A 25,495-nucleotide genomic window follows, 5' to 3' on the forward strand; every position below is an offset into this window, starting at 1 on the left:
AAATGAAGAAACTGTAGCTCAGAGAAATTAAATTATTTGCCTAAGGACACAGCCGATAAGCCTTGGATCTGTAATTTGAACACATTTTTATTTATTCATTCATTCATTCATTCATTCATTTAATGGTGACATTGGTTAATGAAATCCAATAAGTTTCAGCTGTACATTTTAAGAGTAAGGCGCGCGCGCACACACACACACACACACACTGTGTGTTCACCTTCCATAGTTAGATTTCTTTCTATCACCACATATTTGACCCTCTTTACCCCGTCTACCTCCACCCCCTCACCCCTCCCTCTGGTAACCACTAGTCTATAGTCCATGTCCATGAGTCTCTGTCTGTCCTGTTTATTTGTTGCTTTTAGGTTTAAATCCCACATATAAGTGATATCATGTGGTTTTCAACTTTTTCTGTCTGGTTTATTTTGAATATGTTTCTTTAACGCCAAACCTAGGCATGTTTAATACAATCCCTTAAGCTGATATAATATTTGTTACTTTTCAGAGTGTTTTAATATATGTCATTTTTTCATTACAACTACCCTGGAAAGTAGATATGACTCATTAATTCTGTCAACGGACATTTGCTGTGCTTACCAGTGCTCATTAACCTAGCATGCCATCATTCACAAAGCAGACAGTCCTTGAGTGTGTGCGGGCCCTGTACCAGGTACCAGGCTGAGGGTCGAAAGGTAAATTAAGACAATCCTCTCTGCCTTTAAGAAGTTTACCGCCAAGTACTAGTTAACCAACCTCAATTTATGAGAGAGGAAACTGAACCTCCGAGATGCCTATTAAGTCATGAGAGTGGAGCCATAGCCCAGAGCTGAACTTCCCAAATGGAAAATGAAGGCAATGTGCCCTTTGTTCAAGCTGTTTGCCCAGAAGTTTTCAAAAATCTCCAGTGGGAGTCATATTTCATGTTGGGAAATTTTGCGGGGCTTCCAAGGGATTTTCAGCAGTAAATAGTAGTAAGTGTCACCTGCTGTGTTTCTAACTGGTTTTGAAGTGTCACTGCAGTGCTGGACAACTCCCAGTGGACCTTTTAAAAGTTAGAACGTGAATCTGGCAAGTCTTAGTTAGGGAAATTTCTTGGCCAAATTGGGTGGAAATCTGAACCACCCTGAGGGAGTGGGAATGAGAGAGCTGGGGAACAGGGATGGTGTTGTGGGGGTGGAGGTGGGGGGAAAAATAAGCCCAGCAGGCGGGGTTCTCCGAGTTCAGATGTGCCAAAAATGAAGGGACTTGGGGACAAAGATAAACTTGAATTTGAAAGGTTAAATGGGAGATAATGGTGGCTGGGACCTGTATGAGGTGTCTGCTCAGTAAGCAACACTTCTCTGGGTCAGGCGAGGCACCAGGTACTGTGGCTATAAGATGACAAAGGTGTGGCTCCTGTCGTCAACAAACTCAGTCCAGCTAGGGAGGCAGACAAGGACACAATTGCAGTGCAGAGTCTCAGGGACAAGGTGGAAAAAGGGAGGGGCAGGGTAGGTAGAGTGAGCTTCGTGAGGAGATATTTGAACTATTTGAGCTGAGTTTTAAGGTCCGTTAGAGCGCCGGATTTTATTCTTAGTGGGATGGGGACACCATTAGAAGGTTTTGAGAAAGGGACCACAGCATTGCATTTACACTGTCAAAGATCATTCAGGCTGCTGTGTGATGCGAGAGGAAGCAGAAGAGAAGGGAAGCTATCGCCATGGTCTAGGAGGGAAATGACATTCTCGCGGGGACGGCAAAAAGTAGTTAAATTCTGAATCTATTTTGAAGGTAGAGCTGACACGGGTTTTGCTAACAGATTGGATGTGGAATTGAGGGAAAGAGGAGTCAAGGCTGACTCCTAAGTTTGGGGCCCTGGCACTGGGTGAAGGGCACATTACAGGGATGGGGAAGATGGGCTTAGTGGAGCTTAATTAAGAGTTTTGTTTTGATCATGATAAGTGTGAGATCTCTGGACATCCAAGTGAAGAAGTATGAGAATGGAATCTGAAGCCCAAAGGAGAGCTCAGTCTGGAGTTCAGACACGGAAGTCATCGGCACTTAGATGGCATTTAATGCCATGGAACTGGATGAGATCACCTAGATTAGAGGGGTTAGAAAAAAAGACATGGGTGGACTGAGCTCCGATGCAGGCCAACATTTAGAGGAGGAGGAGGAGCCGCTGAAATTATGACACCAAGAGAATGGTGTCATGGGAGCCTAAAGAAAAGTATTGTCAATATCCTAGTGCTGCCATAACACAGAACCACAGACTGGGTGACTTAAACAACAGGAGTTTTTTTTCTCAGTTCTGGAGGCTAGACGTCCAAGATCAAGGCATTGGTAGGGTTGTTTCCTTCTGAGAGCTGAGAATGACATTCTGCTCTGTGCCCCTTTCCTAGGTTCTGGTGGTTTGCTGGCATTCCATGGCTTGTAGCTGCATCATTCCAGTTTCTGCCTTCATGTTTGTATGGTGGCCTCCCTGTGTGTGGGCATGCATGTCTAATGTCCATAGTTCCCCTTTGTATACGGATTAATGACCTCATCTTACCTTGCAAAGACCTCATTTCCAGATAAGGTCACATTTGCAGGTATTGTGATTAGGGAGTTAGGACTTCAATGATCTTTTAGGGGAGTACAATTCAACCCAAAGCAGTCATAGAACTGGATTTGGCAAAATGTTCTTGGTGACCTTGATAAGAGCTGTTTGGATGAGTGGTGGGGATGAAAGCCACATTGGATAGGTTGAAGAGAGAATAGGTGATGAGAATGTGGGCATAGATAACTCGAGAAATTTTGCTGTAGTGTTGCAGAACCTTGGAGGGGCATGTGTCTAGGGAGAGTTTTTTATTTTTAAGATAGGTGATGTTAACCTATGTTAATGTGTGTGCTCTAGTAGCTTGAGAGAAAATTATATGTTACAGGCTAGAGGGGATAAGGGAGCCCAGAGTTCCTTAAATAGACATGAAAAGGTAGGATCGAGGAGGCTTCTTTGCTTGTAATGAAATCAAAAGCAGAGCGTGTAAGTCTAGATGCAGGTGTAGATTGGTGGATTTGGTGGTGGAAGGATGAGTTATTTACGTTTAATTGCATCTGTTTTCTCGATAAAGTATGAGGTGTGATTAGAAATCGAGAATACGTGTTTATGGGAATGCTGGAAGTATGAATAAAGAAATATACAAATCAGTCTCAGTGTTGGAGAAGAAAAGCTACTACAGATGGGAGTGCCTGGCACTGATGAAATATCTGATCACAAGTATGCAGTGAGTCAGTCAGATGGTTGCTTTTCTCCAGCACTGATTAGCTAGCTACAAGGACGTAGGCTTAGAATAAGGGCATAGTTGGGTTTAACTAGGGCTGGAACTTTGCTAGAGAAGAATGTTGGAGTGGGAGAAGGGCAAGAGAACGAAGGTTCTTTACAAGGGGGTAGTTTTGATGCTGGATCATGGAATTTACATTCAATAAGGAAGTAAGTGAAGGAGGGTGATGAATCATAAAACGGTGGTAATGGTAATGATTTGGAGGTTTCTGGTGGTTGATAAGTCACTGAAAAGGGATACCAGGGCAGGAAGTTGGAAAGATAGGAGGTGGTATCCAGAGTGTGGGATGCTTGGAAATAATATTTTGGAGGTGGTACTGATTCTGAAAAATGAAATCAAAAGCTATACATCCTTTACCTCAGGCACAGCAAAATCTTTTAAAATAAACATAATTAACTGAGGTTTAAATTATCTTCTGCTAAAGTGCCAGTCAGTTTGCCAGTCCAAGGACTTCTTGTCTTCACTAGCACGTACACAGCCACAGTGGCACATCGTTATCTTTGTGTACAGGCTACTCTGACTCTGCCCTCTAGTTGATAGCAGACATGAGGCTGGTTCACACTTTATTTACCTGTTGAGACTGACAAGGCAAAGTCACGTATACTTACAGCTTTCCAATACTTTATGATTGCATTTTGCCCCCTTTAAAACACTGTCAAAGTAAGGAAAAGAAAAATTATGTATTTATCGACTAGACAGGAAAGGGGAAACCCATTCAGGAAAGTTTTAAGAAATTTTTTTCAGGAGCATGTATTGTTAGTGACAAAGTCGAGAGTGAAATGCAAGAGGCTTGGTCATAGGAAAGATGCTATTATTTTAAAGTATTACTACTATTCAACATTTACTGGGTCAGCGTTTCCTAAACTCTTTGGTCTCAGGACCCCTTTATACTCTTAAACAATTATTGAGAACCCCAAGAAATTTTTGTTTATGTAGATTATATCTATCAATAGTTACTGTTTTAGATAGAACTCAAAACTGAGGAATTGAAAAATATTTATTCATTTAAAAATAATAAACCCATTACATGTTAACATAAATAACATCTTTTATTAAAAAAAATATTTTTTAAAACAAAAACATTTAGCAAGAAGAGTGGCATTGTTTTACATTTTTTCCCCAAATGTCGTTACTATCTGGCTTAATAAAAGACAGCTGGACTCTCATAGCTACTTTTGCATTCAATCTTCTAGAAGATCCACATTCACTGTACTCATGAGAAAGTGAGAATTAAAAAGGAAAATAATAGATTAGTATTATGAAAATATTTTGACCTAGAGGACCCACAAAGGGTCCTAAAATGGGATCCCCCCATGGGTGCCCAGACCATATCTTGGGAACCACTGTGCTAGATATTGGGTTACAGCACTCAAAGAACTAAGACCAGCAGGAGAGAACATTTACAGGTATGCAGTATATAGTGTAGTGTGTTAAATGCTCTGAGAGTATAATATATAATTCTGACTGAGAAGAGCAGCAAAGACTTCAAAAAGTTGACATTTGAGTTGGACCTAGAAACATGAATAGGCATAAAACAGGAAAGATGAGGGCTTTCTTGGCTGAGAAACAGCATGAGTAAAGGCATGAAAGAAGTCCAACGTTCCTAGAATATAACATGCATAAGGGGAAGTTACTGCAGAGAAGGCTGGAAGAGTATAGTGGGAGGACAGAGTGTATAGAGCCTTTATTCTGTAGACAGTGGGAAACAATTATAGCTGATAACTAACAAATATAAACTGATGTTTGTGCCCCTACTCTATCTAGGCTAGGCTCTATATTAGGAATTTAATTCCCTCACCACCCCCATTGAAAGGGGGATTATTAAACTTGCTTAACAAGGGAAGAAACTGAGGCTTCTGAGTTGATTTGTATATTTGGATTTCTTTTCCATTATTAAAATAACTCCTACTATTAATACATCTTTCTGAAGTTCTTAGAATTGAAAATGAGATATTTCCAGAGATATGGATAATATAATAAGGGAGTAAAACCATAGAAATCGAGGACCTCTGGCTTCCTAGAAAGAAGTGGCTGTTCCTTGAGCAGTCACAATGGAACAGGAGGAGCTGCTGGCCTACTCCTGGCTGGTAAAAGCTCTTTCTGCTGTCCCTTGTGCTCATCACTGTTATCCCCTCACCCCCATAATATATACTTGACTTCAGGGGTGTCAGTTAAAAATTTTAGTAGAAATAAAGAAATGAGCTAAGACTGAACTCACAAAAGAATCAAATATAGCAGCTAGAATTATGAGACAAGATTTTTTCAAAGGATAATGGTCCGTGCCTCCCTCTTTGGATGTTGTATCCCGTGGTACTTGGGGGCTCAGGATATAAATACGATTTGAATGCGTTGCCTGCTGGGAAGCATTAAAGAGTAAACAGTTTGGGGGACTGTTTCTTTCCTTCTCTGTGACTTCAGTTTGCCCCACTGAAAAGGGATAGTCTAATAGGGACACACCTGAGAAACAAGAGTTCACATTTTCGTGTGGGTTGTATGTAGATTGGACGCTGAAACACCTCAAAGTTATATTCTAGGTAGAGAGAGCTAAAGAGTGGTTTAGAAATCCTAAAATCTAGAAGGCGGGAATGCCTAAGAATGATTCGTTTTTTACTTACTATTTTTTACTATTATTCACTCCAGATTATGCCTTAACACCAGATGTGTATTTACACAGCATTGCCAAGCTCTTACTATGCTTGGATCTCAGCTGATGATCTATCTATCACTCAACAACACTGAACCCCGAAATATGTTATCTGCAAACGTTCCCTTTTGCCCAGAGGGCGTGGGGGGGGGAGCGGAGGGCGGTCTCCTAGGAGACCACCGAGAAGCAAGTGCGCATGCGCCGAAGCCGGGCCCGGCTGATGCAACCTTCTGCGCGCGAGCTGGATCTACCGAGAGTAAGGAAGCCGACAGGGACCCGGGCCAGACCAATCAGTGGCCGCCCGGAAGAGCGCGGAAGAATCCGCCTTTCGGGCTCTGCGAGTGACGTTCGGCGGCGCGGAGCTGGTGGCGTAGCGGACGCCGTCCTGGTTCCCGTCGAGTTTCCTGGGGTTAGTCGGCCTTGGCTGTGGCCCTGCGGCCATTTTGGACTGGGTTTATCCCCGCGCCCGCCTTCTTGGCCGCCCAGCCCTTCCGGGAACTCGCTGTGAGGGGCTTTTAAACGATCCGTCTCTTGTGGAAGTGGCGACCCCGCCGCGGGAGGCCTCCTCTCTATGGTGGAGAGGCCTCGAGCCGACTAGGACGCCTCCTTCCCGCCGGGATGGGTGTCGCTGCCGCCGCCGTGTTCTGCGCCAGCCGCTCGGGACTGCGTTCTGCCACCGCCACCTACGGCCGAAGCCGCTGCCCTCTGTGGCTCTTCTGCTGTCCCGGCGACCGGCCTGCGGCGCCGACTCCTCCATGAGGCGAGGCCGCGACCTTGTAGGCCTCTCCAGATCCCGTCCGAATACCTGCTGCTTCGTCCCCGCACGTCGCTGAGACACTGCCAAGAGCAGGGCGATGGAGCCGGGAACTGACGGGCCGCGGGGACGCCTGGCGCCTCGAGCGGGCCCCCCGTTCCGGCTGCCCTTCCGTCGGTGCTCGCCACCAGGCACTGCCAGGTTCCCCACACCTCCTGCTGCGGAGTATCCCGGGGACCCCAAAACGGCTTTTTCTCGGCCTGAGGCTCGGACCAGCTACTGGATGAAGCTGCTTTCCCAGCTCTTCGCGCCACTCCCCAGCCTGCTTCAGAAGCTGCTCATTTGGAGCCAGCTTCTCGGTGAGATGATTCCGTCCAGATGGATAGATTTTTCTGGAGGCTACAACGTTCTGAGAACCTTGAGGGCTCGGGGGAACCCAGTCGCCCCCGCGTCGCAGAAACCTCTGAGTTCGCTGAGGCTGGACCCCTCGGCCGACGCGGCTGCCAGTCTCCTGGACTGGATAGAGGAGGGGATCCACTGGCAGTGCTCGTCTACCGATCTGGAATTGGAACTGAAAGCCAGGGGAAAGGCCTTGGACCCCGCGGCCCACGCTTTTCTCCTCGAGCAGCAGCTGTGGGGAGTGGAGCTGTTGCCGAATAGCCTTCAAGCCCGTCTGTTTTCCGACCGAGAACTTGGCCCTTCGCCCTCCGAGCCTCAAAACGTTCAGCGCTTAAGCAATTTCAGCACCGTCTCCTATTTGCTGAACCCCTCTTATCTGGACTGCCTTCCGAGTGTAGCGCTTAGCTATCAGAACGGCGTTGGAAATGGCGAGCTAGTTGGTTTACAGACGGTAAGTTCAGAGAGCAGCTGTCTGCCTGAGGATCATTCTCATCCCCAGCCACTGAATGCAGAGATCACTCACACCTCGTGGCAGGAATGTCCACCTCTTTCGAGAGAAGGTCGGCCAGAAATCCACCATGTTCGCATGAAACGGCTGGAGTTTCTTCAGCAGGCTAGCAAGGGGCAAGCTTTACCCACCCCCGACCAAGATCATGGCTACCACAGTCTGGAGGAGGAACACAGCCTTCTCCGGATGGACCCGAAGGCGTGCATAGATAATCTGACACAGTTTGTTCCTTTTGCTGGAGCCATTCCCGGAACCGTCCAGGAACCCACGGAAGAAAAAATAGAATTGACTAAAGAGGTGCCTCTTGCTTTGGAAAAACAGGGTCTTCCGGAAAGTTGTCCATCTTGTGAGGTACCTATGGAAAGAGAGCCTGGGGAGGACCAAATAAGCGTAGTTGACCCTTCAGACATAGAAGATGACCGTCCCATTTCTGTCAGACCGGCGTGTAGTAATAAATTGATAGATTATATTTTGGGAGGTGCGTCCAGTGACCTAGAAATAAGTTCTGATTCAGAAGGTGAGGATTGGGATGAGGAAGCTGAGGATGATGGTTTTGATAGTGATAGCTCACTCTCAGAATCAGACCTTGAACAAGACTCTGAAGGGCTTCACCTTTGGAACTCTTTCTACAGTGTAGATCCTTATAATCCCCAAAACTTTACAGCAGCTGTTCAGACCTCTGCCAGAATTGTTCCTGGAGATTCTTCTGACTCAGAGAAAGATTTGCCTGACAAGTCTGATCTAGAGAATTCTCTCCAAACTGGAAGCCTTCCTGAGTCTCCTGACCATAATTCTGGGGAGGAAGATGACTGGGAATCTAGTGCAGATGAAGCAGAGAGTCTCAAACTGTGGAACTCTTTCTGTAATTCAGATGACCCCTACAACCTTTTAAATTTTAAGGCTCCTTTTCAAACATCAGGGAAAAATTGGAAAGGCTGTCATGACTCAGAGAGGCCATCGGAGTTCGTTGTGGCTGTTTCTGAGTGTCACACCTCACTGTCTTGTAAGGTGCAACCGTTAGGGAGCCAAGACAGTGAGTGTCCAGACTTGGTACAGGGTGGGGGTCTTTCTGGAGAAAGACACACACAAATCAGGAGAAAAAAGGTTTGTTTCTTTCTTTTAAACTGCTTGATATTTTGTAAGGATTGTTTTGATATGGTTAAATATAGCAGCATGACTTTTCTGGAGGAATAATAGTGCATATGTTTGAAGAAGGCCTCTAAATGTCTTAAGTCCATGTACTTGGATTGAGAAATGACCCTCTTTTTTCCCCCCTCAAGTAGAGGGTTCCTGTCCAAATTGGAGACGCCAGTGTATAGATGTTAGCAGGAAAGTGCCATTTTTATTTGAGTTGGCAGTTCTGAGCTATTTACAAGCTTCAACTTTTCACTCTTTAAGGAGCAGAAAAATTAAACCTTGTGTACACATGATTTAATATTTCTAATGATTGGGAAGGTCCAAGTATAGCCATAGCATTTTAAAATGTTAAATGTGTGGTGTGTTATAAGTGTCTTCATTCTTATCCATTAGAATCCAAAGGGATGATGATACCAAGGGGCAAGTCAGATTTATCTGATTTTTGCCATGAAAGGAAAATACTGATTTCAGTATTAAAAGCTTTGTGATATGTACTTGATTTTGATTGACAGTCAAAAACAGTACAGGAAATAGTATTGCCTTTTCTTTAAGAATGCAATACCTGTTATCATTGGCCAGCTGTAGGTTAATAATCATATAAAATGATGATCACTTACTTGGTTTATTTTAAGTAGTTGCTTCCTATTCCCAGGCTAGTCTTAAAACTTCATAGAACATTTTATCTTTCAACACATTGTCAAGTTAACTTTATTTTGGCAGTTTTTTGAATTGCTTTGTTTTTTTTTCCCCCTCAGTTGTTTATTTAGCTAAAGTTAATAACTGGAGAGAAATCCTCCCCAAACACAGGGTACCTTTTATTGTAGAGGAAAAGTTTCTTTGGTTATTTGTACCTTTGTTTGGACAGAGAAAGGAGCAGGTGAATATTATTGAGTGCAGATTCGGAAGCCTCAGGGATTTTCCAGTGGACAGTACTCTCATCCATTGGCTACAAATGTTCAACTTAATACTTTGAAACTATTCTTGGGGTAGAAAGTATCTCTAAATGTGGTAATTTTATGTCTTATCTGTAGATGCAGAATAAGTCATGTTAAAATTAAATTTTAGTTTACACTTCTGTAAATGTCACCATAAAAGAACTTTTCTGTATCTTTTTAAGGGGCCCATGACAAATTGACCTATTTAGTGAATAGGTAAGAAACAAAGTCAGGCAGTGGAATGAGCACTTGACATCTGGAGACCTGTGTTCCCTACTCCCGAGTGGTTAGGGCCAAGAGATTTGGAAAGACACCCAAATCTGAGAAGTGACTTGACCTCTCATGGCCTTGATTCGTTCATTTATCTAATGAAAATAACCATAATCATATCTGTTGTATGAGTTATTGCACGATTCAAATAAGATGAGTAAATAAAACTCATAGTTCATTGCCTTGCTTTTAAATGGTAGCTCTTATTGTCAGGGACGTCAGCCTGGTTGCATGTTTCATTTTAATCTGCTATTGAGTAAAAATGATATGAGTCAAGTAGATGTGAGACTATTGACTGTGAACTAGAAGCAACATTTATAAAAGATTATGTCTAAAATATGGTAAAACTATTTGGCAGCCTTTGCCTACTTTCCATTCTTTAAGTATATGGGACTAATGGATAGTGCCTAATTCTTTAAATGAAGCTTTCAGATCTGAGAATTTAAAATGCTTTGTGTCCTGGTATATCATAGAGCAGATTGTGGAGCCAGACTGAGAATTTAAATCCTGATTGTATCATATAGAAGCTGTTCGATTTGAACAAGCCAGTTAACCTGTGGGTCTTTTTCCGTATCTGTACAATGGAAATGATGATAGTGCATACCTTATAGGGTTGATATGAGGATTAAATGAGATAAAATTATAAAGTGCTTTAAAGAGCCTGGTATATGGTAAACACTATGTAAATGTTACCTATCTTAGTGACACAATAAATAACACTAGAATGCAATATCTAGTAAGGGGTTACATACCTACTAATTGTCCTCGGGGGCATTCGTTGGCCTGATGTAAAGGGAATGAAAGTAGTAGGCCACCCTGGGATTAGCTGATGTAACTATTAAACATACTTTAAAGCAAGAAGGTACATACTTTTGGAGTTTGATATCTTACAAAATTTCTATATTGGAAATTAAGTAGAGATTAACAGGAACTGTCACTCATTACATGTGATCATATATAATAGTGTTCACAATTTCATGTATAGTGATAGCATATTGAGGAATACAAAGAGGGTTTTTATCTTAACTACAAAGTCTCTTATAATAACAGACTTAAAGATATGTTAATTTTGCTGCACTTTGTATAAAGTAACTTTCTCTTTTGTATTCTGATTACAAAACTAGTAATGAAAGAATGTTTATTATTCAAATATTGGAAAGCATTGAAAAGTGAAATTTCTTTTGAAAAGGAAGAATAGAAATAAGTGGAAAAAATTTTTTTAAAGCTTTTGTGCTATAATGAAAGCATTGACTTCCAGGTATGTTTCTGAAATCTTTTGTCATTTTGGAAGAAGAGTATCACAGAACTGTGATACTCTTTTTAAAGAGTATCTTTTTAATCTTTAAAGATTAAAAAAAGTAAGGATTAATTACACCATAAAAATTACAGTTCCCCAGTTGGATTTATTTTATTAACCTAAAAAGCCAAAGGTGGGGGCAGGGGAGTTAAAAGATGAAGGATTGGGGACATGACTCTGTGTGTGTGTTTCTGTGTAAAATTAAGGTAGCGTTTGCCCATGGTTTTACTCAGATGCCATCTAGTCAGAACTGTCTTTTTTTTAACTTCTGTTTATTGCTGAGGCCAAATATTTTTGTAAGATATTTGATATTCTGAAAGAATTAGTAACATAAAGGGCTAATTACCTCAATGATGTTTGTAAGGTCCCAGAGAGTTAATAAAGTTAGTCTTTGTCTTCATAGGTAACCTTCCTTGAAGAAGTTACTGAGTATTATATAAGTGGAGATGAGGATCGAAAAGGACCATGGGAAGAATTTGCACGAGACGGATGCAGGTTCCAGAAACGAATTCAAGAAACAGAAGATGCTATTGGATATTGCTTGACATTTGAGCACAGAGAAAGAATGTTTCATAGACTGCAGGAGACATGCTTCAAAGGACTTGATGTTTTCGAGCCCTGTGCAGATGATTTGATAGCGTCTGGCCCTAGCATACGCTAATTCTTACTTGAGAGGTTTCTTTTAAAACAAAAAATGGCAGCTGTCCTCTGACTTTTTTAAAGAGGATATGTAACTTGGATCCAGCGACCTTGTTTAATATTGTTTTGCAACATATCCCACTCAGATGTCCATGTTTGAAGCCAGGCTCTGATAATGAAGGATGAGATAGTGTGATTTCTAATCCTCCACTGTTTATTTAGTTGGATGTGTTTTTGGATGTTGTTTGCTTGCTGAGGTTGAAAAGGGAACCTTTTAAGGTGTAATTTTGCACTTTTGAAACTTATTTTCTTGGGAAACAATATAGGGTTCAAAGCCCATTTTCCATTTTAATTTAAATGATGTGTATGTACCTGTCTATAAAAACTTGGGGCTCTCTTCTTTTTCCCTCTTCAACATTCTGAAATTAATGGGCTTTTATGTTTTTTTCTATGTTTTCTTATTTCAGTGATTTGGCCCGTCTACGTTAAGGCTAAGAAAATAATCTTGTATATGCTACCAACTTAAGATATATTATCTAGTGTCACTTTTGTTGTTGCTGTTGTTCTAAAAATGGCTTGGGTTGAAAATGTATAGTGGGTTTTATTTCTGGGTAAAGTTCCACCTAAGATATTTCCAAGGACTGCCACAAAAACTACATGTGGGTTGCTCTCTACTACTTTGGGAACGCTAAAATTTCTTCCAAATTTTAATATCTAACATATTTAATTTCTGTGCAAACTGTTTTTTTGGAGAGGGTTCTGTATATGTATTGTAGTTCCCAGTTGAATGGCTCTTTGTATCTTTCAACAGATGGAAATTGTTATAAAAGACACCAGAAAGTGATCATTACATCATAGGCATTTATTTTTTAAAATTAAAAGCCTAGAATTTTCCTAGGAAGAAGATAGGACACATCAGAGCAGTTTGGTTTTGTTGTATATGCTCTCAACAGAAAACCAGTGTTATTAATATCATGCTTCGGCACTGTCACTTTAAAAACCTGTTAGCATGACACTGTAAATTTGGAAATGGCCAGTTCTGCATTCTCCAGTTTGAAATGTAAAATATAGCCTTCGGTCAGTATCCAAGTTTATTGTGTTCCATTTTAATAATGGGAGAAGCAGGGCCTATACTTTCAGGAAAGGATAGAACTATAGATTTAACAACTAGAACGTCTTAATATCTATAGCCCAAAGTTTACTTTTGAATCCAGGTTTTTGCAGTGACTGATTGTGCTTGGTTTATAAGTAGCTCGACATGGTGTGCATCTGTTAGGTTGAGGGAATGTTAACCAACTCCTTAATGATCTATTTTTATTCCATGTGCCTCCTGTTATAGGTAATGGAAAACGTGAATAGAGGACCTCTTAATTTTGAAGTTCAGTGTGGGGACAGTTTTTATCAGAAGTTCTTGCAGGGTTACTACCTCAGTTTATAATCTACCAGGTCGTTGTTTTATTCCTATCTGGTTTGCTTTAAGAACTGCCTCCAGTGTTAGATATTTTCGTACATAAACACACTGAGAGTGCAACAACATAAAACTTGGTAAGATTTTTGCAGAGCCCTTAGTCAACGTGTTTTCTGCACCTCTACTTCAGGTAATCATAGGGAATGCATTCACAGAATCGAGTGTAACACCAGGAAAGCGGGCTGGTTCCAGGCACCGGCTGTGTCAGGCAGGAAGAAGGCATCATTTGCCTTGAAAAAAGTGTTTTGAAAATGTACAGGAATTCTTTTAAAACCAGAATGAAGTATACTATTTTATTTCAGGGACTTGGGATGTGTTTTGTGTTTCTGAAATCTAGCACCCCTACCTATTTGAAAATAATAGCTATCTTTACATTAATTGGATCATGGGAAACTGTTCCCTTAGGATTCCAACTTCAGTCTCAGTACCAAATGAGTAAAAGCTTGGTTAACATTCTCCCATTTACTACCCTCCTTTAAAAGAAGTGGTTAGAGGATGATGAGAAGGATGGAAGGGACTATTTTTAAGTTGGATAGAAGAAGAAAAACAATTCTTACCAGTTTCATCCTAATCCTAGTTGTTAGAACAAAGTTAAACCTCCACCTGATCTTAAAATCCTTAGAAATTTTAATTGAACATTTTACTCATTTGAAGTCTTGCAATGGTGCTTTAAGTATCAATGTAGCATATGAAGGGCTTTGTACAGACAGGTAAAACTTCCCTGAATGTTGAAATGTAATAATAGCACCTCTTCATCTTTAACTTGAAATCAAAACTATCAGATTTTATTTTTTTATAATTTAAGGAAGGTGAAGTTAAGAGACTAAAAGACTTCTAAATTGGCTTCTGTAGACCAATGAGTTAAATGTTACCAGTTTGTTGGGATTTTATAGTAAAATTCTCTTTGTGTATATAACAACTAATCTGTAAATTGTAATAAATATATTTGCAATTATTAAATGTTATGTGATATTTTGGTTCAACTTTGTATTTTATGTTTTGTAGTATTTTACATTGGTTTTGGAGCAGAAGTTTTAGGAGAAAATCAGTTATTTTTGGGGAAGCACTATAAATTGAGAGGTGCTGGACAAATTTCTGTGGTTTAAAAAGGTTATGGGAATTGTAAATTGCACCTTAGCTGATTGAAGGACAGGAATGTTAATGGGATAAATATTGTAATTGCAAACCACATTTTAATAATGGAAAGGAAAATTTGGTTCTTTAGGTATGAAATGTAGCGAGGCTTAGAGATTGGGGATTAGAATCTAAAATTGGTCCAGCCATCTACTTCCGCTGCAAAGAAAACAGTAAAATCAAAAATATTCACAGGAGCAGTACAATTTGCCCGCTGGGATTAGCATAGTGTTTCTCCTAAGTAGCAGGGAAATCTGCTTCTGTTTTGTGCATCATTAATGATAACCATGGTATTGTAAATCATGATGTATGGTATTGAATAAATGTGCTGGTGACATTAGAAAAAACTTTTTACCCTGAAAAAAAGGCAAACATTTGAGTTATAGCAAGCCTATTAATGGATTAAGGCATAATATAATTCTTAGATATTTGGCTCTTCTAGCCAGTGAAGAAATTTATAAAAGGTATAATTGTAAATGGGAAGGAAAGAAACATTAAGTTGCAGATAATCAGTATTTAGTACAAACTGAATGGACAGCCCCAGGTTATACTTTTATACCATCTTGGGGTTAAGTTAAGCATTTTTGGCTGTCTTTTTCCAGGAAGGCATATTCACATAAAGCCAGATTTTCTTGCTATCATGTTCCTTGATATCCTATAGAAATTGTGCGGTGTGTTTTTTCCTACTTTAATCAAAAGTTTAAAGCAAATATAATTGCTGACCTTAGAAATTTCAAGTTACACATAGAATTTGGTGGTCTCATTTGGAAACTTCCTTTGGACCTTCCTCTATATATACTTTTAAAAAGTATTAGAAATATTTTTTTCTCATAAAAATGTCATTTATAAAAGCATCTAATATAGAGATATATAAAGGCATTCTTGCTACGTTCTAAAAAATAGGTATGCTACCCAGCGTGCCTTTTTGAGGTGAGAGACTTAAATTTCTTTTTATGTGTATAAAGAGGTTTTGATATTTCTTCACTTAACTGATTAGGACACATGTCACATCTTTGAAATTTTTCTACATTGGAAATTAGGAATTTTTTCTTATGCACTTGTTGAATGCTCTATGATCAATACAAAACAGCCTTTTTCTCTCTGGATTTTCTCCAATGAGACTGTGTCAGTTATGACTTTTAAATACAGAGGCAGCATGATAACAAGATCTATAACAATATGTGTAATAAATAGAAATAGAGCTCTTCTAATCCTGTTCACTGAGGATTCATCAAACAAGCTTTCAATTAATACATTTTAGTGAGAGGCTTGACATTAGGTGATTTAAAGAGAATTTTACACATGGGATGAGAGCACAGGGTGGAGGTGGGGGTAGTATTGCTATGTAACAGTTGTGTTACATCAGTGTTTTACCATTGACAAGGAACTGGATTTTTGGAAAGTAAGTGGCTGGACCCATGGGGAGGGCACCTTAGAGATCTAATGAGACTATTATGTCTAGAAAGCTGAGCTATAGGGGAAGAAGCTTTGAAGCCATTTTTCAGGTTTTCATTTAATCTTTTACTCTTCCCTTCATCTCAGTACTATCCTTTTCCAGTTTCCTCCTGTCCACTGAAATTTTTTTCACCACTGTCTTATAAATCCTTACCTAGAAGAAGGAAGATGAGGAACTTCATAAAAGAACAGCACAATTGCCAAGGTGTGTGCTCATTAGAGATACTCTCCATGGAGAAGAAAGGACCTCACAGAGTTCTTCGCTCTTCAGAGCTTATTGCATATTTCCCAACCAGAACGTTAAGTTAATATACACACTCTGAAATTGGAGTAACTTTCAGAAATATCCCAAAAGATGTTTAGGGTCAAAGTTAAACTGGATTATGTTGCTTTGAATTAAGCCTTTTTTTTTTCTTTTTTTCTCTGGCTTTATTGAAATATAGACAATTGTTACTCTTATTTACATTGTACAATTCAATGACTTTTTTTCAATTATACTTGGCATACAATAGTATATTAGTTTCAGTTTGTACAGCATAGTAATTAGAGATCTATATAACTCAAAAGTGATCGCCCCACTAAATCTGGTACCCTCTTCTGCCTTACATATTTATTATATTATTATGAACTATTTTCCTTGTGCTACACTTTATAAATCCTTGTCTGTTTTATAACTATCTATATTTATACTTCTTAATCCCTTTGCCCTTTTCACCTTCCCCCTCAACCCCCTCCAATCTAGTAGCCCTCAAAATATTCTGTATGAGTTTATTTCCGTTTTTGTTGTTGTCATTTATTTTGTTCTTTAGATTCCATATGTATGTGAAATCATGTGATATTTGTCTTTCTCTATCTGACAATTTATTCAGTGCAATACCCTCTAGGTCCATCAAGGCAATATCTTTTTCCATCCCCTTCCTTTTAGTCTGTGTGTGTCTTTTAATCTGAAGTGAGTCTCTCGTAGGCAGCATATGTAGGGGTCTTGTTTTCTTATCCATTCAGCCACTCTATCTTTTGGTTGGAGCACTTAATTCTTTTCTATTTCAGGTACTTGTTGATAGGAATGTAGTTATTACCATTCTTTAGTCATGTTTTTGATACATGTTCTTAAAGAAGTCTCTCCAGCATTTTCTGTAATACTGGCTTGGTTTCGATAAATTCCTTTAGCTTATTTTTGTCTGGGAAGCTCTTTATCTGTCCATCAGCTCTAAATGACATCTTTGCTGGATAAATTATTCTTGGTTGTAGATCCTGGGTTTTCATCGTGTAGAATATTTTTTGCCAAGCCTTTCTGTTGTGCAAAGCTTTTTTTGAGAAATCAGCTGTGTTCTCTTGCAGCTTTTAAGATTCTCTCTTTGTATTTAATCTTTGGCATTTTAATTATGATGTGTCTTGGTGTGGGCCTCTTTGGGTTCCTCTTTCTTGGGACTCTCTGAGCTTCCTGGGGTTGTATGTCTATTTCCTTCACCAGGTTAGGGAAGTTTTCCATCATTATTTCTTCAAACAGCTGTTCACCATCTTGATTTTCTTCAGTTATGCTGATCAGATGCATATTTGAATCCTTAATGGTGTCCCATATGCTCCTTAAATTATTTTTATAGTCTTGGCATCTCATCTCTTGCCATTGTGATTGTGTCTCCTTGGCTTTCCTGTCCTCTAGATAAGTCATTTGATCCTTTTCTTTATTCACTTCGTTTATTTGTTTATTCCATTTAATATAATTCTCATCTCAGATAATGTGTTCTTCATTTCAGAATGGTTCCCTTTTATAATTTCCATTTCCATTTTTATGTTTTTTGTCTCTTTGTTAAAGTTCTCACTGAATTTATCTACACATAAGTTCATTGAGCATCTTTATAACCAGTGTTTTGAACTCTGCATCTGTTAGATTACTTGACTTCATTATATCTGGATCTCTGTTCTGTTCTGTTCTGTTCTGTTCTGTCATAGGGTTTCTGCTTCTTTGTCTTCCCATTTTGGCTGTCTTTCCATGTCTGTTTCTAGGTACTAAGCAAAGCTCCTAATTCTCCTGGTCGTCTTAGTGTGGATTTGTGAAGTAGGTGTCCAGTGGCACAGTCCTGAGAAGGGTTCAGCTGTGGGCCAAATTTAGCTTCAGACTGTGCCCCTCCAGGGCCACCTGTTAAGATTCAGCAAGCAATCCACTGATGCTGTGCTTATAGTTGCCTCAAGAAACCACACCAGAAACTGAGGTCAGCTGCCACCAGTGTGAGTTTTGGTGCTGCTCAACAAGGAGCATGGGACTTGTGGAGGACACACCTGGATGTGGCTTGGCTGGGGCCACAAATTAGGGGAAGCAGAGTTTCAGGGAATCCTCTGGGTGGAGCGACCTCTGTTATTCAGTTAGATGACGTCTCAGCTATGGTGGTGCTGCCTCCGCACATTGGGAGGAGGGAGGGCTTAACAGAGGAACAATGGATACCACCCGCATTTCTGCTCTGGAAAGAGCCTTGCCTCCGGCCCTCACTTCAACATCTCAGTGTCCCTGTGTAAGTCCCTGGTGCTCCCTGTGCAGCTGACCCGGCGCTGGTGCTCAGAGCGAGCAGGTCTGTCACTGGAAAAGTCCACTCATGGACACGGCCCCTTTAAGAGGCCTCTGTGGCTGCTCCAGCCTCTGTCCCATTTAGCCGCTAGGTTACCAGGCAGCTTTGCATCTTCGTCCCCTCCTGCCCTCTACCCTTTACAGGTTGATTAATTATTTTTCTTCCTAGTTGTAGTGCTTCTGTTCATCTAGATCCCAGGTGACTTTACTTGCTGTTTGCTCTGGGTTTCTGTCTCAATTTTGATGTGGTCACGAGAGGAATGAACAAAGCCCCTATCGCCTATGCTTTTTTGTTTGTTTGTTTCCCAAGTCTGCTTTTCTTGATGGAGTTCATACATTGGCTCTGAAAGCAAAAACCAGAGAGAAGTCCCAGAAGAATTTTGAAAGAGGCTCACCTGCATGTATGTTCAGGAATGGTTATTTTAAAAACAAATTTCATTACGAGAAGACTAGCTCCTTTTTGGACCTCAAATATCTCTTCCAAGAGACCTCTAACCACTCCATCCCCCAACACCTTTCTTTCTCATTTCATCTTTTAAAATTATGTTCATTCTGACTTCGTTAACATTTTTACTTGTTTCTTGTCTGCTGCCATCTTCACTAGTCTGTAAATTCTGAGAGCAGGGACCCTATGTGTCTTGTTTACTCTGTGAGCCCAGAGCCTAGAACTGTGCGTGGCAAATCATAGATAGTCAATAGATATTTGTTGAATGACTTAATAACTTTCTTAGTCGCCTCTCATCTAGTCCTTACTGAGATTTCATCGACACAGCCATATCTGATTAGAAACAAAATGTGCCACAACTATAGATGATGTAGAACCACAGAACTGAAAGGTCTATAGAGACAAGCTTCAGTAAGCTCTAAATTTGTAGAATGTAATTACAAATTTCAATTTGAGTAGGAATACCACTTCAATTAATTTGAATGTCATTAATAAGGTACATGTTAATTTATGAATTTAATATGTAATCAAATCAGCTGAGACCTTTCTTTTCCAGAATTAATATTCTCTACTAGAGTACAAAAGTATTCTTCCCACCACACCAGAGGTTCCTGTTCTACTCCCTTTTGGCAAAAGATTGGCTTTGGGTCACTAGAGATGCTCTGTTGATTCCACTAGATGGCATTACCGTCTCCGAGTGCCTGGTGGATTCCTGTTATTCCTAATCTGATGGCTATTGCTTACTTGGAGGTCATTCCTCAGTATAAACAAGCTGGGAAACTTCCATGCTCTGCCCGTGCTAAGGCTGTGACTCATTTTTTTGTGATAACTACTCAGAAGTAGGGGCTGTTTCTTATGAGAGAACCAAGATTTGTATTTAATTACAAACAAATGAATTGATTCTTCCTGATACACATGGAGGGAAAATAAAATGAACGTAGCGAGGATTTAGGGAAATGGAGGTGGCATCTAAGAGGCTGATATAGGGTTATTTGCTGGGTTTGAGTATTAGGGTTTTTCCAGTTAGGGCTTTGTTCACCCTGAACTATTTGCTCAGTGTTCAGCTTTCTATTGTATTCTATTGTGAGTCAGGGCAGTCATTCTCAATGAGAGGAGAGAGAGGTTGCCACATTGCTCCAGGCATGGAGAATCACTGTGTTTAATTACAGTTGTACATGTCACTGGCCTGGAAGCTGGAAAGGAACCTCAAGAACTACTGAGCTGGGGCTTTATGCTAATGTTGACTGTTTCCTTCTTAGAACTAGTAAAGTAGCCAAGGCCAGGTGGATATCCAAGACTGCTCTTTGGTTGGTTGTATTGGCCCCCAACCGTCTTTCAGGGGTGCAGAATGGAAGGCCATTGTGCGTGTGCATACAATTTTCTTGTGCCTGCAGTGACTGAGGCATCTTTCAACTGTTTTACTGTGGTGCCTTTCCTTTCTTTTATTTCTGCTTGATTTGTCTGGGTAGGGAGGGTAAGAGTTTATTTCTTTCCTTGTTTGTTTGTACCTTCAGTAACTTACAGAGGAGGTTTTTGTGTTTTGTTTATTTTTATTATTGCCATATTTTCTTGACATCCACTTGTGAACTGATTCCTTTCCCCAGGACAGCCTGCCAAGAGTTACAACTTTATTGACCTGGAGGGGTGTAATCCAGTACTGCCTGAGGGATGGCCGTTTTTTTTAGAGGAATATGAATTACAGAAGACTAGTCCTGCTGGGAATTCAAAAGATCGAAGCAGGTACATGTTCTTGCAATTAATTTTCCAGGTTGTTTCAAGCGAGATGACAAGTTATATTAAGCCAGTGTCCCTTCTCCCTCCTGTTTGGCATAGACCCCCTCAGGGTCCATAGCGAGTATTTACCTTCCTTGATCAGGTTCATCTTCCCTCTGATGGCATCTCTGACGATGATTCCATCTCTATATCCTTAGAGTTCATTATCTTGTTTTCAGTATTAACAGAACCTTCTACACCTCTTTATCACTGTTCATATCACATTGAATTGTAATTGTAGTTCGCAATTCCTTTTCTTCCTATAGACTGCCACCTCTTTGGTGGATGGGTCCTCAGCACAGGGGCCAGAATGTCTTAGGTGCACAATACACTTTTCTTTAACTCAAGTGACAATTTCCATAGCCTCCTTCTCCCAATGGATATGCTGTCCCCTCCATAACAATTAAGTAATTTATTAATTTACATGTTTCAAAGAAGCAGTTAAATGTGTGAAAGGTCTATCTTCAATGTATACATTGTGTTTATTATAGTACTTGAGATATTTTTGAGAAGCTAGTATTACTAGTGATGACTTTAAACCTAAGATTTTAAATCAGTTGATGTTATGTCTTCATTATCGATCTTTCAAGTGATGGCGTGAGGTTCATTGGAACTTGGTCAGTGTTATAAAAGGCATTTCTTCATTAGGCAGGGTATCATTTCCATATCCAATTTTCCGTGATAGTAAGGCCATTTTTAAAAATCAGCATATTGAGGTATGATTTATATACGTATAAAATTCAGTGAGTTTTGACAAATGTACAGTCATGTAAATACTACCACAATCAAAATACAGAGCATTTACATCACCCAGAAGTTTCCTCATGCTTTTTTTTTTTTCAATTTGAAACAGGCACTGTTTAATAACTGACCAGATTATAAAAATAATCGTGGTAGATACCTTAGTTCATCCTTCTAATAAGCCTGTTGATCTGGTCCCCATTGCCAGTGTTTCCATCTTCTACAAAATGGATGGTCTTTTTCTTCATTCCACCTCATGGAGAAGACAACTCGAAGGGCTCTAGAAGTAGCTTTCTTCTTTGAAGCGTCTTCCAACAGTATAGATCTCGCGAATCAGATCCTCCATGCAAATGATGCCATATTTACCAAGAGAATGAGGAATTAATGTGTTTCCTGTCAGGGCAATTCGCTTTTTATTGATTTTGCCATAACCATGCTTGTAGATGAATTCATTGACCGACTTCAGGTTTGGGTACCCCCATGCAATGTATGGCTCCATAGTCCTCATCATGTTAATCAAAGCTTTGTTGAGCTTAACAAAGGTGCCATTAAAGATCTGGTAAAGGAGAAGAAGCCACAGCACCTTTTGGACCTTGGGGCTCACACTGTTGATGCCTCTGATCCTGATGGCAAATGCCAGTTTGGGTTCTGCAGGTACATAGAAGTTGCCAGCTTTTCTTGCCATCCTAGCCATCCAAATCTCAGTTCTGTACATCTGCCTATATTCTTTGTGATAGTGCTTAGCTTTTTCATAGATAAGCTTCCTCCTTGTCTTTTGAAGCATCTTTTGGGCAGAACTTCTTTCTCAGGAGCTTGATCTTCAGCTCTGCAAAATTCTTTCACTTTTTCTTAGGGGTTTCTGGCACAGAAGGAAACTTCTTCTCTTCTGCACCCTCCATGGTTCCAGCCGGAAAAAGCTGTTCATGCTCTTTTGTGTTCAACCAACCTCCAGCTTTTGGCAGCCATTGATCTGCTTTTTATCACTATTTTCCCTTTTCTAGAATTTCATAAAAATGGTATCATACATACAGTATGTACCTTTTTGCGTCTGGCTTCTTTAATATAATGCTTTTGAAATATCTATGTTGTTGAGTATATCAGTAGACTATTCCTCTTTATTGCTAACTAGTGTTCCATTGTATGATTATGCCACATTTTATTCACTCACTAGTTGATGAACAATTTGTTTATAATTTGTGGTTATTATGAATAAAGCTGCTGAATCATATGGTAAGTGTATGTTTAACTTTAGAAGAAAACTCTGACTTGGCAGCAATGCATGAGAGGTCTGGTTGTTCCTTACTAACACTTGATGTTATAAGTCTTTTTAAATTTAACTATTCTCGTGGATTTGTAGTGGCATTTTATTTTTGTGTCTATTTGCATTTTCTTTATGTTTAATGATATGGAGCAATTTTCATATGTTAATTTACAATAACAAGTATCTTTAGTGTAGGATATGTTCAGATCTTTTGTCTGGTTTTTTTTTTTTTTTTTGATGCCTACAGCACCTGGTATTCCTAGGTGGTCTCCCATCCAAGTACTAACCAGGCCCAACCCTGCTTCCAAGATCAGACTAGATCAAGCATGTTCAGGGTGGCATGGCTGTAGACTCCTTTGTCTATTTTTTAACCAAGTTGTGTGTGTGTATGTCTGTGTGTGTATGTTTTTTTAATATATACTAGATATAAGTTCCTTATCATATAAATGTTTAGCAAATATTTTCTCCCAGTCTGTGGCTTGCCTTTTCATTTTCTTAATAATGAAGAGTAAAATTTCACTTGAAGAGTAAAATTTAAAAATTTTGCAGAAGCCCAGTTTATCAATTTTTTTCTTCCATGGTCCATGTTTTTTGTATGCTAGCTCAGAAATCTTTCCCTAATGCAAGGTCGCAAATATTTTTGCTGGTTTTTTTTTTTCTGTAATATTTATAGTTTTAGCTCTGACATTTGAGCCTATAATACATTTTAAGTTTTGTATGTGGTATGGAGTAAGGGTTGAGAGTCATGTTTTTACACATAGATATTCAATTGTTGAAAAGACTGTCCTTTCTTCATCGAATAACCTTGACACCTTTGTTAAAAATCAGTTGACTATTTGTTCATAAAATGATCCCCCTAATTGCTCCCTCCCTCCCCTGGCAATCCACTTAGCTATCATATTAATGCTAACTGTATTCCCTCTGCCATGCTCCAGTGCCCAACTATCAACTACTAATTTGTACTTTAACCCATTACCCCAACCTCCCAACCTGGAGATATTATTGATTGTTAAAATTGGGAGGATGCCACTGGCACTAGTGGGTAAAAGCCAGGGATGCTGCTTAACATCCTACATACTTGGGACAGCTCCACACAACAAATTATTGAGCTCCACATATCATGTACTGAGGTTGAGAAATCCAGTTTTCTAAATACATCATACCTATAGCTCTAGCAATTTTTCAAGAATAAATTTCTCTGTCTCTCTGTCTCTCTGTCTCTCTGTCTCTCTGTCTCTCTGTCTCTCTCTCTCTCTCTCTCTCGGTCTGCCTTTGGTTCATTTCCAGAGCCCTGAAATGTTTCTTTATGGCATTTTTGTCTAGTTTTGTGTTTGCTTTTGGTGAAGATTTACTGATCTCTTCATGCCTCCATAGCTGAAAATCTGACCATCCTTTTACTTTTAACCTATCTGTCTTTATATTTAAAATAAGTTTCTTGAAGACAGCCTACAAGAATTTTTAATAATCTAATATGACATCTGCTTTTTAATTGGGAATATTTAGTCCATTTACATTTAATGTAATTATAGAGTTGAGTTTAAATCTATTGTCTTTTTGTTTCCTGTATGTTCCATCTGATTTTATTCCTTTATCTTTTCTTTTTCTGTCTTCTCTTGGATTGAGTATTTTTTTCTGTGATTCCATTTTATCTTCACTGTTGGTTTATTAGCTGTACCTCTATTCAAATTGATTTTAGTGGCTATTGTAATGTTTAGCTATATGGCTTTAACTCATCACAGTATACTTTTAAATAAGAATATACCACTTCATGCATACACGACACATACCACAGCCCTCCCCGCCCCCACACACACTACCATCCCCTTACAACAGTATCTTCTATTTCTCCCCCTCTTGTCCACTGTGCTACTGCTGTGGTACCTTTTTACACAAAAGTTATAAACGTATAATATGTTGCTTTTATTTTTGCTTTAAAGGGTGAATCATCTTTTAAATGGATTGAAAATTAAAAGAAAAGTCTTTTTATTTACTACATATGTACCATTTCCAGTGCTTTGCATAGATATAAATCTCTATCAAATATCATTTTCCTTCCACCTGAACATTTCTTGTCATACAAGTTTGCTGCTACTGATTTCTCTCAGATCTTGTTTGTCTGAAACAAAGTCTTTAGTTTTCTCCATTTTTTGAAAGATATTTTCACTAGCTGTAGAATTCTAAGTTAATGTTTTCTTTCTTTTAGTACTTTAAAGATGTCATTTCATTGTCTCCTCAAGGTAACGGTTTCAGAAACACATTTACTTTTTCCTGGTCACAAATTCTGATATTTCTATTGAGATCATACCCATGTGTAATGTTTCCTGTCATTTCTTTTTCCTTAAGGGGTTACATGCTAGCCTGTTATCTGCCTTTGACTCTGACCCTAATATAACTTCCTCTATATTTCCTATGCTCTTTTCCAGAGCATATATTTTCCTTTGCCTACTCCATCTAAGAGGGAGTTTGAGAGATCAACCCTCTCTGGTTTCCTTCCCAGGGCTCTTTCCAGTGCTGTGAAGGAAAACTAGGTATTGGTTCAGACAGACTGGGGCTGAATTTCAGTTTTCCATTTCCATCACTTGTGTGGCCTTGAGTAAATTACTTGAATCTTAGGAATAATCTATGTAAAATTTGAATAATAATGTATTTGAGAATAATTGGAAGGACTAAATTAGATAATGTTTGAAAAGTTTTTAATGCCACATTTGGCATGTGATAATCATATTAAACACTCACATTGTGTATATTATGTGATATATCTATATATTTTCCA

The 25,495-nt window shown here is 39.5% G+C and overlaps 1 protein-coding gene and 2 pseudogenes across 3 annotated transcripts; 1 reads left to right on the forward strand and 2 right to left on the reverse strand.

Moving 5' to 3' along the window:
- The first annotated feature begins 6,170 nt into the window (after positions 1-6,170).
- PPP1R15B (protein phosphatase 1 regulatory subunit 15B) lies at positions 6,171-14,336 on the forward strand. Of its 3 annotated transcripts, none has more exons than XM_039881816.1 (2): positions 6,171-7,550; positions 11,650-14,336. In XM_039881816.1, exons 1-2 carry the CDS (start codon positions 6,801-6,803, stop codon positions 11,905-11,907), a joined length of 1,008 nt encoding a protein of 335 aa, XP_039737750.1. In that variant the 5' UTR covers positions 6,171-6,800; the 3' UTR covers positions 11,908-14,336. The 3 variants fall into 3 exon arrangements, with proteins under 3 accessions (XP_039737750.1, XP_039737748.1, XP_039737747.1); XM_039881814.1 differs by having other exon boundaries at positions 6,175-7,958; XM_039881813.1 differs by having other exon boundaries at positions 6,179-8,711.
- A 7,286-nt stretch (positions 14,337-21,622) lies between these two features.
- On the reverse strand, positions 21,623-22,372 carry LOC120618007 (60S ribosomal protein L7-like; annotated as a pseudogene).
- A 588-nt stretch (positions 22,373-22,960) lies between these two features.
- On the reverse strand, positions 22,961-23,074 carry LOC120618027 (uncharacterized; annotated as a pseudogene).
- Positions 23,075-25,495: the final 2,421 nt, after the last annotated feature.

Source organism: Pteropus medius, unplaced genomic scaffold, assembly GCF_902729225.1.
Source record: "Pteropus medius unplaced genomic scaffold, Ma_sr-lr_union100, whole genome shotgun sequence".
In the NCBI taxonomy this organism is placed as follows: domain Eukaryota; kingdom Metazoa; phylum Chordata; class Mammalia; order Chiroptera; family Pteropodidae; genus Pteropus; species Pteropus medius.